This window comes from Meriones unguiculatus, chromosome 1, assembly GCF_030254825.1.
Source record: "Meriones unguiculatus strain TT.TT164.6M chromosome 1, Bangor_MerUng_6.1, whole genome shotgun sequence".
In the NCBI taxonomy this organism is placed as follows: Eukaryota; Metazoa; Chordata; class Mammalia; order Rodentia; family Muridae; genus Meriones; species Meriones unguiculatus.
This window is the reverse complement of record NC_083349.1, coordinates 70,579,714-70,597,525: the sequence shown is the minus strand read 5'-3', so window position 1 is coordinate 70,597,525 and position 17,812 is coordinate 70,579,714. Positions and strand designations below refer to the sequence as shown.

At 47.8% G+C, this 17,812-nt stretch overlaps 1 protein-coding gene across 1 annotated transcript in view; it reads left to right on the top strand.

Moving 5' to 3' along the window:
* Nrap (nebulin related anchoring protein) overlaps positions 1–17,812 on the top strand; it is a 75,139-nt gene that overhangs the window by 1,886 nt on the left and 55,441 nt on the right. The window contains exons 2-11 of the mRNA XM_060391501.1: positions 144–1,531; positions 6,715–6,786; positions 7,069–7,163; positions 7,697–7,784; positions 10,024–10,128; positions 12,882–12,986; positions 14,383–14,487; positions 15,128–15,232; positions 16,335–16,442; positions 16,710–16,811. Coding sequence (XP_060247484.1) covers positions 6,715–6,786; positions 7,069–7,163; positions 7,697–7,784; positions 10,024–10,128; positions 12,882–12,986; positions 14,383–14,487; positions 15,128–15,232; positions 16,335–16,442; positions 16,710–16,811 — 885 coding nt within the window. The 5' untranslated portion in view covers positions 144–1,531. The remainder of the gene's footprint in view (positions 1–143; positions 1,532–6,714; positions 6,787–7,068; positions 7,164–7,696; positions 7,785–10,023; positions 10,129–12,881; positions 12,987–14,382; positions 14,488–15,127; positions 15,233–16,334; positions 16,443–16,709; positions 16,812–17,812) is intronic.

The window sequence follows — 17,812 nt, the reverse complement described above, 5'->3', positions numbered from 1 at the left end:
TGCCCCATGATTTGCAGAAGTACAGTTGTCTGTACCCAGCTCCAGACCCAAACTCAGGCCCCTGCTGAGATGCCAACAGCCTTCTGCCAGAGGAGGTGTGTGGGAAGCCCAGGGCCAAGGCAGAATCCCTTCTTTTCCTACAGGAGGAATTCATGGTTGCCTCTCAACTCCAGATGCATTCTGTTTGTTCTGTGGAAATTCGCTTGTGCCCTTCAAACTCTCCGCAGTCAGTACCTTCCCTTGGTACCCTACAAGAGTGCTTTTCCTAGCAGAGGCCCCTCCCCAAAACCAACTCTGTCTGGTAGTTACGGTGTCAGTTGCCGTAATATTCCAGAGAAGGAACTTCTAGCAAGTTCCACTGGACATCAACTGAGCCTCAGCCATGCCCTGTCCAACAAGGTTCATACCTCAGCCCTGGAGAGAGCAGAGGAGACAGGAGATCTTTCTTTGTCCCTGTGATGGCGTCTTCGATTGTCAACCTAGAGGGCACTTCAGCCGACATACTGCTTACCTCAGGTTGAGCTATGGGTATGTGTGGGGGGGCCTTTTTTTTTTTTTTAATGTCGGGTGGGCCTGAATTGTTGTAAAGAGCTAGTGAACAGAAGCAGGAGGCAAGCCAGCAAGCAGCACTCCTTCATGGCCTTTGCTTCAGTTTCTGTCTCCAGGCTCCTGCTTGAATTCCTGCCCTGACTTCCGTCTGTGAAGGACTGTGACCTGGAAGTGTGAGCCAAGCGAACTCCATCCTCCCCCAAGCTGGTCTGAACAGTGTTTTAGCACAGCAACAGAAAACAAACTGGAACACGCCCCTTGTTTCAGCTCTGTGAGCTGCAGTGTGTAATGCTGTTTTCTTAGTTCCATCATTCTGTTTGCTGTAGTGTGCTTTATGTTATACAACAATTGCTCAGATGTTGAAGCACTAACCCCCAACACCTCAAAAATTATACAGAAAGTCTGATGGATCCCCCTGGAGCTGGAGTTACAGGAGGTTGTGAGCCTTCTGTCCGTGTAGGGGCTGGGAAGCAGACTCGGGCCCTCTGCAGGAGCAGTGGCCTCCTAGCCAGTGAGCCTTCTCTCCAAGATGGGGGTCTTTGAGGTAAAATGAGGCCACGGAGGCTGTAACCCAGCATAGTCTCTGTCCTTGTAAGAGGTGCAGATCAGGTTAGGGCCCAGAAGCACATGAGGGATTCAAGCAGAGGGAACAGGGGGCCTGCAAGTGGAGGGAAATTAACTCTTAATTGTGATGTGTAGCACTCACAATTGTGAGGAAGTGAATATCTCTTGCTTGTGCCACCTCCTCTGGGGACCTTGTGTGACAGCACTAGCAAACCAAACCTTGTCATTTGCAAGTATGCTATATTCATAGCCGCTATATTTTAAGTTGTGATGGAAGGTCTGACTTGGAAAAGCTTGAAAGCCCCAGATAAGGCCCTGGCTTGTGATTTTCCCATGTGGCCTTGTCTCTGGTACAGAGGAGTAGACAGAATGGAATTGACACCAGCAGCTCTGAAGACCAGCACGGTGGAAGTTCAGGGTGAGTCTCATATAAACTCTTTACCAAGCCCACATCCAATTTCCTATCTAGATCCCAACTGCTAGGGCACCAGGTGCCTCTCATCTCCTCACCCATCAGGGTTAGCCTCTCCCATTCCTGCCACTCACCCCCAGAAGCTTACTTGGCTCCTCAGCTAGGTTTATGTTGAAGGTGTGGGGGACTCAATGGCAGGTGAGAGTTGAGTGGATAAGTGTCTCACATTCATGGGGTACTTCTGAGGTCCCGACTACACAATTCTTCAGAGTCCCCAGCAGTAGTACTGAGCCTCAGCTACCCACAGCAGTGGTGAGACAGAACGTACCTGCCATTGACTTTCCCTGCCCTGGTTTCCTCAAAGCCTCACTCCTGCCAAGTCCTAAGTATTTCCCTGCAACCAAGTTCTGCTTTAAGTGCCAATTTGAGGGTGGCCCGAACCAAGGCAGAAATAACCCCCCAGCATGGGACAGGCAGCCCCATTCTCACCTGAGCATCGCGTTCAATAGCTGGTCTGATACTTCAAACCAGTTCACTTGTGCGGTCCCAAAGAGAGATGAAATTGACTCAGAAGTAAGGAGAAGCGCATCCACTGTGTAAAAGGATCTTGATTAGCTGAATCTAGGCACCCTACCCTCAACAAGATGGAGTTTGAGAGATGACCGAAGAGCACTGTCCTTCGGGTCAAAGGAAACCCCTTGCCGTATCATGAGCAGCATCGGTAATATACAGCAAGGCCTGTGGAGCTTTCACAGCTCCCCGTGAGTCAACACTGAAAGCCAAAGCCAGGGGCGTGGTGTTGGCAGAAGTGTCCCCAACAAGGGCCTGCAAGACTGTGTCATCTGTTCTGACCTAGCCCCAGCTTCTCATGCTGAATAGACAAGGAAACAGTCCCTCTCAGTTGCTGCTTTTGATTCCCTCGGCCTCACTTGTGTGTTTGCAGGGGAGTGGGGGAGGGATTGCGCCTTCTGGTGCCAGCCCAGCCTTGGCTCTGTGTGCACTGACCATCTTCACATGGATATGTGTCAGTGTCCATGGCCTTCTGCTGCACAGTATTTGTCTTCTGGTATTGAGGGCTAAGCTGCTCTGGGAGCCTTGTCACAAAGAGAGTTAACACTCATCAGCTTTCACCTCCAAGGGCTGATGGCCAATTCTCTCTCTTTCTTTGGTCAGTTCTCTCTCTTCCTTCTGGCAGTCATTCAGGTAGTGTGACAGAGGATTTTAGTTGTTATTTTTATCGGATTGAGAGATTCATAGGAAATTAATAAAGCATGCTTTGCGTGTGTCTATGAAGGCCTTCCAGAGATGAGTAGACCATAAAGGGCTTTGACCATAAGGGCTTTGACCTGATGAATGATCTATTCCATTGACAGTGTCTCGATTTGAGTAGACTGAGAAGTGGAGCTAGTTTGAAGACCAGGAGTCACTGGAGACTTGCCTTTGAAGGGTGTGATGGTTTGAATGGGAATGGCCCCAATAGGCTTGTATATTCAAATACCTGTGGACAATGGAACTGTTTGGAAGTGTTAGAAGGTGTGGCCTTGTTGGAGGAGATGTGTGGCTGGAAGATGGCATTGAGTTTCAAAAGCCCATTACATTCCCGATAATACATTCTCTGTGTGTCTCTCTGTTGCTCTATTTTTGTCTTTCTGTCTCTGCCTCATGGTTGTTGTTTCAAGATATAAGCTCTCAGCTCTTGTTCAGCACCGTGCCAGCCTGCTAACATAGACTCTGACCCTCTGCAACTATGAGATCCCAATTAAATACTTTATTTTTTAATTTGCTTTGGTATTGTGTCCTTTCACAGAAATAGAAAAGTGACAAAGACAGAGGATGTGCCTATTTTCTGGCCCTTCCTGCTGACTTCCATCACTTATTGGTTGTGGTGAGGCAAGCTGCTTTTCTCCACCAAGCTCTGGCTGCCCATTTCTGTCTCCTCTTGGATCCAAAGCAATGTGTCATCCAAACATAGGAGGGATTCTCTGAAACTCCGAGCAACATAATTTTTTCTCCTTTCAGATAGTTCTCACAGCAGTAAAAAGTCAACTAACACATGTGAGCCCTTGAAAGATGGGCTAATGAACTTTATAAGGTTAAGTGTCCCTGAAATCCAAACTTTGTGAGTACCAACATGATGCTACAAGTGGCAAATTCCACACCAGGGAACTTTCATACACAAAATATTAAAAATGTGCATTAAGTTATTTTCTGGATGTATATTTAATATAAATGTGAAGCATGAGTTTCATACATATATATGACTTATTTACCCAAGATATCTCATGTGTAAATATTCCAAACTAAAATATAAGCTGAAAACGAAATCCTTGTGGTCCCAGGATCAGGGTGGTGGCCACCTTGAGGACCAACCTCACACCAACTATCTCTTACTGTTTCTTGCCTCCCCATTCCAACTCCTCAGTTATAATTCTGAAAGCACTCTCCCCAGCAATGTCTTGAACACAGGCCTTTGCCACAGCCTCTGTTTTCTGGAGGACCTAGAAAAGGCCCTTATTATTTGAACCACTCTCTGAGGTCAGAGGAACCCCTGTGACCCCTGGCTTGCTGGCCTTATATAATCCTGGAGCCAAGGGCACAGAGCTTGGACCAAGAAAGAAAAATGGAGGAAGGTGGTCTGGGCCAAGCACCAAATCTATTGTCTTTTGCTGCTCCCTATGGCTATGATAATATTTAATGTTCAGCAATTCATGATGAACAGTATCTGGCTGAGGGCATGACAGTGGCATCTGGGAAGGGCATGGGATGAGAGAAGAAGGAGAGGGGAAGGAAGGGACACCTCAGTGTCTCCAGGGTGACACTGATCCACTGGCTGCATCTTGTTATCCCCATCTCTCAGTACTGTTCCATGGGGATAGAATTTCCAAGACATAAACTTTGGGAGGCACACTTAAAATTTAGCCTCTGTCACATAGACACCCGTGTCTGTCTTGCAAAAGGTATTTATTTCCACATCCTTAAATTGTCTCAATTCTAGCTATGTGTGCGCTCGCCCCTCAACTTGCCATATCTCATGAAGGAGAAGCAGCGGGTACAAATCAGATTAGATGCCTTTCACTTCACAGTCCTCGGAACAGCTGTAGGACAACAGGACAGAAATGCTCTTAGCTTTTCTTGTAAGTGAAAAATGATTCATTCTCATAGTTTAGAGCTCCCAGCTAACTCCCAGGTCAGGCTGGAGAAGTGTGGTCCACAGTGAAGCACTCCTTGTCTCTGTTCCCATTGCTCAGGCTGCCAGGATACTGGGTTCTCTGGGAGGCAGCAGAGCCTGGAGTTCCTGATTCAAGTCCCCTCCCGGCCCTGAGTACAGCCTCCTGCCCCACCCACTTCCCTTTCCACAGGCCTCAGCCCCATCCTAGGCTCTACTTACAGCTTTGCAGCTTCTTCCTCTCCTGTGGCTGGCCTCCCCACACCCAGCCTGCACTCCAGGAGAGGCCCAAGGTCACACATTGACCACAGCCCTGAAGAACAGTTTTCACTCCCAGTGTTCTATTTACATTTTTTAAAAGGAAATCTCATGTGTAAATCCAGATTTCTGGCTTCCATGGAGCGTTGAGAATATTGGCAATGCTGAGAACTGGTTCCCTCTTGACAAGACTGAGGCATGCATTTTTCCTGCTATGGGCGGGACAGTTACACATCTATCTGAGGTCTCCTGGTTTCTGAGGAGTCCAGGAGGGTGGACTCTGTAGGTATTTTGATGTTAGCATTAAGTTTGTGCCATTACTTTTCTAGCTCTAGTGGGCACCAAGGACAGGCCTCATTCTAGGCCCTGGCACATGGAGTTGTAACAACCTGGACCATAACGTTATATTTTGGTGAAGGTGGCACAATTCTGGACAGAAGATTTATTCATATTTACCATTTCTAGGTGTCAGTAACTGTCATAAGACAAACAGGAGGTAGAGGGCATATAAAGCAGTCAGATCCTATTGGGGACATGTGAGGTGTCATTTTGTAGAGGGTGTCCCAAAAGGTCAAAGGTTGCCTGTAAACAGAGACTAAAGGCAATGGACACTTCCCAAAGCCAGGAGGAGATTCGTTTTTGGAATATTCTAGGACCAGATATAGAAGCCCAAGCATTATTATTTGTTCAAATATATATATATATGTATATATAAATTCCAATGAAAGTTAAACACAAATGTCATAATTTTGTTACTGCAAAATAGATAAAATTCAGATTTGATATTGTTCTTCCTAATTTATCTTCATTGTTACATCTCGAACCTGGGCAAACATCTAAGGTGTCTATTTAACTATCGAAGCAGACCTGGCTGCCAGGTACTCCCAGCATTCCTCAGTCCCTACCACTTACCGGGTATGGCTGGCATACCCTGTTCCCTTATCCTGAACCCTCCATGCTGGGCTCTTCTTCCCCAGAAGCTCCTTCCTATATAATCTAGACATTTTGGACATCTGACCTCTTGCTACACCTGTTTTTTTCTCTTCCCTTTCATTTCCCTTCTCCCTCTCCCCACATGGCCCAGCTCAGCTTGGTCATATCCACTCAGGACTCCTTCAGATGGCCCTGCCTTTGGCTATGTTCTTCCTTTTATTATTTTATTTTTTCTGCACCATACGTAGGGGCAGTCATGTCCTTTCCTTTCCCGTTTGTTTCTTTCCTTCATTCACCCATTTTGGGGACTGGCCTGCCTGCACTAGTCAGAGGCTCTGCAGTCAGCATTTTAAATCTGATTCCCACATGGGGGTATGGCTATTCTTCAGGCTCCTTTTCTGGAGTATGACCACAGCTAGCAATCACCAGGCCCAAGCATCTGACCATACACACACACCGCACACACCACACACACACACACACACACACACACACACACCAAGATTTGTCTGTCCATGTAAACATGATGCTGCCTTGAGTTAACTTTTCTATTTTGAGAAGCACGTCAGCTTGAAATACCTCCACCTTGTCTCAGGCGCATGCGTGCTGACGGAGCTGCCAAAATTGTCCCTTGAGTAAGTGGCAGCTTTAAAAACCAACCAGCTGTGGACTCCGAAGCAGAAGGTCAGCGTAGGAAAGTCGAAGCTGGATTCCGACGGCTCCAGGCTTCCCGAGGAGTTTCAGAGCGGTGGGGTTTTAAAGGCGTTGAGCAGTCAACCGGGTGTTATAGTTGATCTTGCCTGTTGCTTCTCCCTGTCTCCCACCCTCCAAGATGAACGTGCAGGCCTGCTCTAGGTGTGGCTATGGGGTTTACCCTGCAGAGAAGATCAACTGCATAGACCAGGTCAGTGGCTAAGGTCCGTGGTCTTTGGGGAGAGTGGCAAACCTGACACATTTACCTTCTTGCATGCGGACTCATACTGAGTGATAAGGAAAAATGCGTTCTCCTAACCTTCTTAGTCATTTCCATGACTTCTGTGCTGCTTCAAGAAAAGGATGTTTCATTTTAACATATTATACTCCTGTGCGGTTCATACATTTTAGCTTCATTTTATCCATAACTCTCAACTTTTTACTGTAAAGTCTGTGAGACAGTTAATTGCGTGATCCTTTCTGTGACTTTCAGACATGGCACAAAGCATGTTTTCACTGTGAGGTCTGCAAGATGATGCTGTCTGTTAATAACTTCGTGAGTCACCAGAAAAAGCCGTATTGTCACGCGTAAGTGTCTGATGCCCTGCTCGACTCTGCCTGACTTTTGTTTTTCAACAAGTAGCCAACCGAGGGATCAGTTCCTAAGCTCCAGGCTAGACTCCAAGCAGCACCTCCTCCCAAAGTGCTCACTCAGATCTAGTCACCGAAGAGCTCAGTGGGGTTTTTGGCAGTGGCCAATAAATTTCACATTTCTAATAAGTGAAAGCCCAGCTTTACTTCTGTAACCATGCTCGGCTATGAGATCGGCAGAAGTGCCGAAGACGTGTGTACATGGAGCTTTAAAGCATTTGTCTTAAGGGATGTCGGATTCATCCTACTCTATTGGAAACTTCTCAAGGGGCCGTCAGTGAAAACTCATCTCCCTGTTCTATGTGTCGATCCTACTTAGTTTGAGTGTTCGAGGGGTGATTCCCTGGGAAGTCATGAGCCGAATTCTTGAGTCTTGTGCTCACCCATGTTAAAAAGAGACTAGTGTTTCAGGAAGTCAGTCGCCCCTTGGCTAACGCGCTTTTCTAATTTTGATCTTATTACTTTTGTAGCCATAACCCTAAGAACAACACTTTCACTAGTGTCTACCACGCACCCTTAAGTCTAACCTTGAAGAAGTCTGTGGCAGCCACAGGTGGGGTAAGTCACTCAGCTTTAGCTTTGCCTTCTGAAATAACCTTTAGGGAAAATCCATGGGCTCAAACAGCCATTGGTTTTTAAGTGTTTGTCTGTATGTGGACTAACTCACCCCCTCGTACCCGCGCCAAGTGCTCTTATGCGACTATTGCTGCTCTTTGTCCTGTCTCCACACTAGCGGCCGATACAGGCCTTTGGTTCTGACGCCTGTCCGGCCAGCCAGGACACACAGTGGTATCACTTTATATAATAGGCCTGGCATACACTAGGCAGGTAACACATAACTTTACAGGACTGAAAAATATTCCAAAGAGCACTTCTTTTCCTCCTTCTGTGGGGCTTTGGAATGGAGAACTGAAACTCTCTGGGTCATACTCCAAGACTCCCCTGACCTGAGTCTTGACTTAGAGTTGTCTATAATCTCACGACCCCTCTTTGGGGAGGGTAGCTTAGAGATATTTTGAGAAACAAAGCTTGCTTTGGCAGGTGGGTGATGGCAGCTGCGGCTGGTGTGTAACTCCAACAGTGCGCATGTGTCACTGTCCAGCTGTTGGAACCATTTCATCTACTAATATGATGAATCATTGGCCTTGTCTCACCAGGCCCAGGGGAAACCGAGCAGTGGGATGGAACTTAGGCAGGTTTCTAAAATTAGGACTTGCCCAGCAGGTGGAGGGCTCTCTAGTGATCTCTTCAGCCCAGAGTCCCCTCCACTGACTCTGCTATTCACAGGACTGCACTTAAGAACGTGTCAGTGCTTCTGTCCTTGCACGACATCCCCTACAGCTGCTGTTACGGGACCACCACCACCCCAAGATCTCTGTGATATGCTTTTACTTAACAAGTATGTGTTGCGCTGACTGGAAATTGCTTACTTCACTCCATACACATCACAACCCAGGGGAGCAGATTCTACTCTCCTGTTCTGCTGGAGAGGGAGCCGAGGCTCAAAGGCATTATACATCCTGTACGATTCCATCCGGGTCACAGTGTACAGATCCAGAGCTCTCAGGCTGGGGATGCCATATCACTGCCCCTCGTGTGCCTATACGCAGAAGGTGGCAAACTGCAAAAGTCAGAGAAATGGAGACTTCCTGTATCCAGGTGTTTCTGCAGCTGTGCAGGGAGGACTAGCCCTAAGAACGCTGTGTGTGTCGTGCTCTGTACAAACAGAACCATTCTGTCTGGCATTTCCCAGCCTCCCCTAGCCTCGTCTGACAGGGCTTACAGTTATACGACAGGTGCACAGGAGTTCCCGTCTCCGGGGATCATGGGCTCGTTTTTGTGTGTATTGCAGACCTAGTACGACAGGATGCTAGGATAGTCTCTCGTTCTCTTTTAGAGTCCCAGTCCCCCATTTGGCCCAACTGTGTCTATTTATTTGACAGTGTGAACATCTTCATATGCTCACATGGGCAGGGTGTATATGCATGCCAGCAAGTGTGAATAGCCATACATGTACATGCAGACACATGCTATGTGCACTGCTGTATGTGCACATACATATATCTGTGGTGTGCATATGTGCATGTATGGGTGTGTCTGTGTGTAAGTGTGTGTGCATGCATGTTTCTGTGTATATGTGTCTGTCTATTGGCATATCGCAGTGCACATTTTTGTTCATGGATGCACATGTGTGTGCACATGTAGAGTAAGTAGCCTGTCATGGATAGATGTGTAAATATGTAAGTGTATGCATGGATGTATGGTGTGTGTAGTGTGTGTACATATAAACCGTTGATTAATGGGACCCCTTTCTCTCTTTTTTCTTCAAGAAAAATGCAACGTTGCACTTCTAGAACTTACCTTATCTTTAAAAATTACATATTCATTTTTTTTACATGTGTGTATGTATGTAGGAACATTTGTGTCAGGGTGTGTATGTGTGTGTGTGTGTGTGTGTAGGTTAGAAGACAACTGTGGGACTCAGTTTTTTTCTTCTACCTTCTGAGCTCAGGTCATCAGGCTTGGTGGCAAATGCCTTTTCTGGCTGGGCCACATTGCTGACATAGCTCTAGCTTCTTAAATTGCACCACTCATCTAGAGCTTGCACACAGCAAGAGTTCAGTGTGTGGCACCGGGATGGTGGCACAAACGAAACCACCACTGTGGGGCTGATAAAGCCATGAGCTTTGTAGTTCCACTAAGATGCCTCGCAGCCTGGACTGGGGAGAACTGCCTCAATCTAGTGCTTTCTCTTCTCTGTTGAAAGTATTACTGAAAACGCTTTCATTGCATGCAGATCAATGGCCAAGAGGATGGTGAGCAGTTTAAATCCGTTTTTCATTGGGACATGAAGACCCAGGATGGAGCAGCTGCAGCTAGCAGGCAGCCACGGATGAACACAGTGAGTGCTCAGGAGGAGGGAGAAGGACACAGGCTCTGGGAATGAAGGCGCAGTGTTACACTGCTGGAGAAAGCCAACTAGCTTCTCTTCTGCCCAGGTGTCACCCGCCATCTTTAGGAGACCTCCACCAGGCCTCTCTAAGAGCACCCCAACTGTGTGTGTCTGCCCCAACTCAAGTTTGTCACCTCTCCTTCCATAGCAGGGTTCCTGTTGCCAGGAGCAGTGACCCCAGCTGTGGCCAGTGCTGCTCTTCTTCCTGTGATGCTTTCCCTGGCCCCAGTCCTTCCTCTCCATGTCTCTGTGCCCACTCTGATCAAGCCCTTCCTGCCTGGTCCGGGCAAGGCCTCCCAGAATGGCTTCCCCTCTTCTTGTCCCCAGCCCAGCATGCCACATCAGTCACAGGGTGTCCCTGACTTATTCTTCTCGTGGCCTGTCTATTGATGACCTGCTCCTTAAAATATCCTTAGGCTACTTATTTCTGATTGCATGTACAGATTTCAAGTTTTCTCTGTGGAAAAGAACCTAGAGAGCAGAGAGCTAAACTTTAACTACCATCTCCAATGCCAGCTCACTCAGTTCAAGTGCCAACCTTACTAATCTTGCAGGTTTCTTTTAGATTTTTCTGTGTACTTATATGTCTGATATATCTGTTTGTAGCTATCACCTATCTGTCTCTCTCTCAATCATCTACCTATCTCTTAATGCTTTATCCATCTCTAACTTTTACTACTTATGATTGGTCGCACCTATTACCTTACCAAAGGACCTGGACTGAACTACTTAACCACTCTTTTTTTCTTAATTTAATTTTTATTTTTAAATTATTGTTATTTTATACATCTATACGATGAATTTTAGTCATTTTATGCCCGATTACCTCACCCACTGAAACCCTTCCTTTCAAGTCACCCTCCTACTTTCATGTGTGTGTATGAGACAGACAGACAGACAGACAGACAGACAAATTGACTGACAGAGTTTAATTGAGATTACTGACATGAGCATGGGTGGGAGATTATTTACTGGAAGGTGGACCACTTAGCAGTGGCTATACCACTGAGGAAAATGACACCTCCTCGACCAGCCATTAATGACCAATGGTCTTTCAAGGCTGTGACCTCACAGGCCCCTCCCCATCCACGGTGTCAGATAACAGCAGCTGCAGTGAGTCCTGAGGCAAGGTCCATTTCCTCATCCTTTAGCTCTTACATTCTTCCTGCCCCCTTTCCTCTGATTTTCCTTGAGTCTTGGGGGCTGGGGTGTGTGTGATAAAGATGCAGCCAGGGCTCGGAATCCACTGTCTTTTGTTCTTGGCGCTTCGATGAGTTCTGAGTGCCTTTAGAGCTGCACCTCTGCAAATGCTGAGAGCATCCTTGTTCTGTGGACATAAACATCAGTGTTCAGAAGGTGCTGACACCATTTCCACTTAGCACGACAACAGCAGTGGAGTGACCCTGGGGCCTGTGGCCTCTCTGGCCCTGGTACCTTGACCAGATTCCCAGTACCAGACCCATGTGGGTCATAAGTTTCTTCCTGTGGAGAAAGGGCCTCAAGTCCAATCAGAAAACAATCTCATCACCTGTAAAGTAAACATAAAAACTTGTTAATCTACAGGACTATTTGGAAGATTAAAGAATAGACAAGTGCAAAGATATTAGGATAGTGTCAGGTATAAAAATAATCAGCTATTATTGATAATTAGATCAATATTTTTTCATTAAACGGTATGCATTATTTTCCAGCTTGTCATTCCACAGGTACTTGAGAACCATTTCCACATCAGCACCTTTTGCCGCTGTTGTGTATGTGTGCTAAGGAGTCACCATTGAGAGCAGGTGTGAGGTGTTAGCTCATTGAGGGACAGGTCTACACTCTGATACAGTTGCATTGGATGCAGAGGGTGTTTCTCTAGAACAAGCAGTGAAAAAGGAGCACACCTTTACATTTCCTTGAAGTATAGGTAAACCACACAAGTGTTTTCTAATTGTTACTTATTTCCTTTGTTAGTTTTATTCCTGAAGGTTTATGGCAAATATTTTAAAAGAACACTCTATTTTTTTTATTTTTTCTTTGTTTTTCCCATAAGCAAGCTTCAGATACAAAATAAGCAATAGGGTTTTAATTAAAAAAAATTTTTTTTTTTTGCATAGAGCTGACTTACCTCAGACCTGCTGTCTATGGGGACTTCTCCCTGCCCAATCTTAGTGCAACAACGAGCAAAGAAATGTTTAATTGCGTTTGGAAGTTTTCTGTAATATAGAAGATCGCAGGGAATTCAATTATTCAAGATATTAGGACATTTTCTAGTCCGAAAAACATGAGCACTCCAGCTGGCTGAGACCCTGCATGAAGTAGCTACTTGCTTTTAGAGACTGCTTATCCTGACAGTGAAGGAGTGCTGCCAAGAGTGTGGGGTGGGCTGGGGAGTGCGGGGTGGGCTGTGGGGAATGTGAGGTGGGCTGTGGGGGAGTGTGGGTTGGGCTGTGGGGAGTGTGGGGTGTGCTGTGGGGGAGTGGGGTGTGTTGTGGGAGTGTGGGGTGTGCTGTGGGGGAGTGGGGTGTGTTGTGGGAGTGTGGGGTGAGCTGTGGAGTGTGAGGTGGGCTGTGGAGTATGGGGTGGGCTGGGGAATGTGGGGTGGGCTGTGGGGAGTGTGGGGTGGGCTGTGGGGGTTGTGGGTAGACTTCGGGACTGTGGGGTGAACAGCCAAGCATGCAGGGACTGTGCCTGGATGGATTTTCATGCTTCCTTTCTAGAGAGACTACTGGCCAGGGTATGGAGAGGGTACCACTTGGTGTCCTGGAGCTCTGCCCGACCCTGAGATTGTCAGGATGGTTGAGGCTCGGCAGTCTCTTGGTGAGGTAAGGGCCTGGTGAACTACTTACTATTAGTAGGTAACAATTGCTTTAATATTCCTTTATTTTTAAGATTGTGTAGACAGAACACTCTGCCCCCTTATTAGTCCTGTCATCATGGTGAAAATACCTGACAGGAACAGAAGGGGAGGCATTATTCTGGCTCCTGGTTGCCAAGGGGCTTATCACAGTGACTTGTTCACAATGTCGACGAGAACTCAGGCTGGAGCCTGAGGTAGACATAATCTTCAAAGACTGATCCCTACTGACCTACTTCTGACAGCCATGCTCCACCTATAAAGGCTCCAAGTCATCCCCAGAATAGTGCCACACGCTGAGCTAGAGAACATTGCTCAAGGCATAAGCCAGGTAGTTGAGTTTTAACGCTTCTGCCCCCAAGACTCTCACATCCCAATGTGGGACTCAGTTTCCTCCCATGTCAAAGACTGTCCAGTGTGAGTAAGTTAAGGATCTAGCAATGGGAAGAACTTGGGTTCTTAGGGTGCTCCCGCAAAGTTTGCTCTAGCCATTAGGAAGCGGTGGGGGCCAGGAAGAGAACAGTCACTGTAGTGACAGAAGCTGATACCAATGATATGTCAGGCCTAGAACGAGGAACACCAGGGCCTCTGGAAGGAAGGAGAGGAAGGGGAGGAAGGGGACAAACTCTCTTCCTGTTGCTCCAGAAGCCAGTCCTGGTCGCCCACACTAGACCCCTCACTTCCAGGACTGTGGGGGATGCTTGGGCAGCGCTGGGGTAGACAGGCTACAGCAATTAATCCTAAACTGCACATGCTACCCTCGCTCCTTTTGTACATAGCTCCTCTTTGAAAAACCTTGCTAAATCACTGTTAGTTTTCTGTTTGGGTTGGTTTGGTTCTTCAAGACAGGCTTTCTCTGTGTAGCCCTGGCCATCTGAGGACTTACTTTGTAGCCCAGGCTGGCTTCAAACTCAGAGATCCTCCTGCCTCTGCCTTCCAAATGCTGGGATTAAAGGCGTGTGCCACCACTGTCCAACTATTGTTAGTTTTGTTAGAAACTGTTAGAAACAGAAAGCAGTAGAAAGCATTTTTCTCATTAGAAACATTAACCCTCAGAGATGCTCAGAAAGTAAGGAGGAGGAAAGACATTTCTTTCACGGGTTGCAGAACTGTTCCAGCCAAGTCTCCCGGATTAGTGGCTGTGCTGTGATACAAGGCCGCCTGAGGAAACCTTGCCAGGCCCCTCATTATGTGACATAAACACTGGAGTTCCTTAGTCTTGGTGGTGTTAGTCAAGCGCCACGTTCAGACTTATCCCAGAAACTAATGCATTTCCCCTGAACGGAACGATCCTATGTCACGGCCTTTATTGCAGTTTTGTGACTTTCCGTCTGTTCTCATGCTGCTGTGTTTCTGACCAGCAGGGGTTCACAGAAGACAGTGAACAACAGCAAGGCAAGGGGAGCTTCCCGGCCATGATCACACCTGCCTACCAAAGGGCCAAGACAGCCAACCAGCTGGCCAGCCAGGTGAGGGCCCCTGAGTTCAGCTCTAGCCTCAACGATGCAAACTTTTGACATGAATACAGCCAGACCTGCAATTCAGGAAAACACATGAGGAATGTTTCCTAGGCTTGTGGGGAAAACTGTGTCTTCCTACCATGTGCCTTGTGTGCCTTGATTGGGCTGTGTTTACAAAAGGTAGAAAAGGGAAGATGACGTGACCCCGGAACTTACCCAGTGACTAAAATGAATGTTTCTCCCGGTTGCTGGTTTTTCTTAGATCCGTCTGCCTGGAGAACGGTGTTGCTTGTGGGTTAAGGGCTCAGGTTTTAGAGACAGAAACTTAGGATTTGAATCCTGGCTCTCTCAAACATTTTCTGTATGGTTCTGTCCAAATTACTTTTCCTTAGATTCTCATTTGTGGTAAATAATAGCTCTCCTGGCTGTGACTGCTGGATGGTCACATGAGTTCCTATTAGGTGACAGTTGGAAGCATGTGCTTACTCTGTAGGTTGGTTCATCGGCGAAGATGAACATCTGTGAGCACAGGCTTGGAACAGGTTTGTTTTGATGCCTGGAGATGTAGCTTCTAGAGCACTGTAAGGCAGGGTCCTCTGGAGGCCTCATGTAGGCCTGGCATAGCTTTGACTCAGTTTCTTCTTATCAGGTACAATACAAGAGAGGCCATGATGAGCGCGTCTCCACGTTCACCCCGGTGACAGACACTGCCGAGCTGCTACGGGCAAAGGCTGGGGACAAGCTCCTGAGCGACGTAAGAAATGATGCCAGAGGGCCAGGGAGACAGCCCCGTGCACAAAGCCTTGGCCACACAAGCCTCAGAGTTCAGGTCCCCACAACACAAAAAGCAGGCACGCGTGCTGCCCTGCCTGCAATGCCAGGCCATGGAAGTTGGAGACGGCAGCTCCTGGCTCAAGCTGGCTAGCTAGAGCAGCCGGAACCAGAGAGCTCTCTGTCAAGTGGCAGACCCTGCCTCAGTGCTCAAGGTGGAGAGCTACCGAGGAAGACACCAAACGTCAACTTCAGGCCTCTCTATGTAGGCACACATATATGCAAATGAGCCTGCACACATGTGAAGTGCTCACCTTCAGGTGAGCACACATGCACATGTACATGTGTACCACACACATGCACAGTCTAATGCATGGTATCCTTACTTAGGATCCACCTCCCTCCCTCTTTTTCTATTATCTGGAGGAGAGGGGAGGAAGAATGGAAGAAGAAACCTGGTCCTGCCCACGCACCAGGAAGGAGTTTCTGAGGTCATAGCCATAAGTCAGCCCCACAGGCCTTGTGAGAACTCTTTGAACTGAAGTCATTAGATTGCATTTGTAGCAAGCCAGGGTCCTCAGATGTGAAGCCTCTCGGCCACTGCAGAGCTGAGACGGTGCTGTCAGACTTCTGAGCATGTGCCACCACTCCCCTCTCTCGGCCCAGATGGTCCCCGGCGAGCTTGGCCCCAGAGCCAAGTGTGGTTCCAGACAGAAAGCTGGCGCACAGACCGCTGTGAAGTGGTCTCCACACGCCCTGGCCGGGGTCTGTGGCTGAGGTGTCCGCTCCATCCCCCAAGCTCAAATCAGCCCTTCAACTGACCCCTCTGCCCAGCCCCACGGTCCAGAGCACACATGTGCCGAACCCCACGTTGTGTGTCTTCACGAGGCAGGCGTCATGCCGGGCACTGGGAACGAACAGGCGGATGAGGAGAATGTGGTTCGTCACACTAAGCTGTCGCACACATTAAGAGCAGTCCACAGCGATAGGCAGGGGTCCGTGGAGCTCTTGAGGGCTCCTCTCTCAGACTGCCTACGAGGACGGCAGAAGGTCATTCACGTGTTTTCTTCTTTTCCATTCTCTAGGTGAGGTCCACCGAAGACCATGCTCAGCAGAGAGGGAAAGGCAGTTTTCCTGCTATGATCACACCTGCCTATCAGATCGCCAAGAGAGCCAACGAGCTGGCGAGTGATGTAAGCGCCTGTATTGTCAGGCCTGGGGAAGCAGGGCGTTAACATGGGTCAGGAAGTCCATCTTACTGTCTGTTCTTATATGCTTGCCAAGGCCAAGAGGCACCTTTTCCTCAGTTGTCAATCATTTTCCCTGTGACATTGACTTGCCACTTCATGACTCGTACTCCTTAGACCCAAGCAGAGATAGAAGACTCCACGAAGCATTTATTTCTATTCTAGTGGCTCTTGTGTTGGGACTCACTGAGTTCTTCCTGACTCTCCGAACAGGTGAGGTACCACCAACAATATCAAAGAGAAATGAAGGGGCTGGCTAGTCCTGTCAGAGCGGAGGGCACCACAGCAAAGGAACGCGGAGGCCAACGCGGCCAGGTACGTGATGCTTCTGGGAGTGGTCTTCTCCAGGCCAGTTCTGTTTGTTCCCTCCAGCTGAGTCAGCTGTGGACATACGGTCAGGGTTTGGGCTTGGGTCCAAACACTGCGCAGAGCTCAACTCAGTCTGCTTGGGTGACAAATCCCAGGAGCCTTGGAAACAGGAAGAAAGATCGAACCTGTGCAGGGTGCTGGTTTGGCAATCACGAGGCATGCTCATCTGTTCACTGAAGGGCTGTTACAAGGAAGCAGACTGGTTGTGCTTTTGTTCATCACTGCGTGAACATTGAGGGGCTGGGGAGCTGGCTTAGTGGGTGAGAGTGCTTACAGTGTAAATAGGAGACTTCAGTTCAACTCCCACCAGCACCCTAAAAAGAGGGGGAACAAAGCTGGGCATTGCCACATGCAGTAACAGAAATTACTTTCTTAGGGAGTAAATATTTCACTGAGTTTGCTAGATAAAGTGCTGTATTCTAGAAAGCACAAGCCTTGCTCCCCGTTTCATTTCTCAAAGCGACGATGTCAGGTCAGGGAGTAGAAAGGGCAAGATAACAGACTCAGCGTGACTCATGCTCTCACATTCCCGGTGTACCGAGGCAGCTGGAAGTCATCAGGAGACAAGGAAGCACTGTTGTTGTAGTAGAATGCGGCTGCGTGCGTGTGTGCCTCTGCGCATATGTGTGTTAATGGTACTTTCAGTGAGGTTAAGTGATAGTTTCTTAATTATTTGGCAGCAGGCGCGAACTGTACAGCAAACCACGCAGAACTGATTTCTCCTCTTCAGGAAAGCCACATCACCATGGGTGGCCGTATGCCCACATGACTTTGGGATGTATATGAAGATGGGTTTTGACCCCTTGGCAAAAATATTCGCCTAAGCAAGGAATGATTAATTTCAAATTTAAAAGGCAGATTAATCAGATCATACAAGCAAACTACAGTCATCTTGTTTTAAACTCAGTGAAATATGCTCTTACTTATCTCATAGTTTAGAAAGCTCA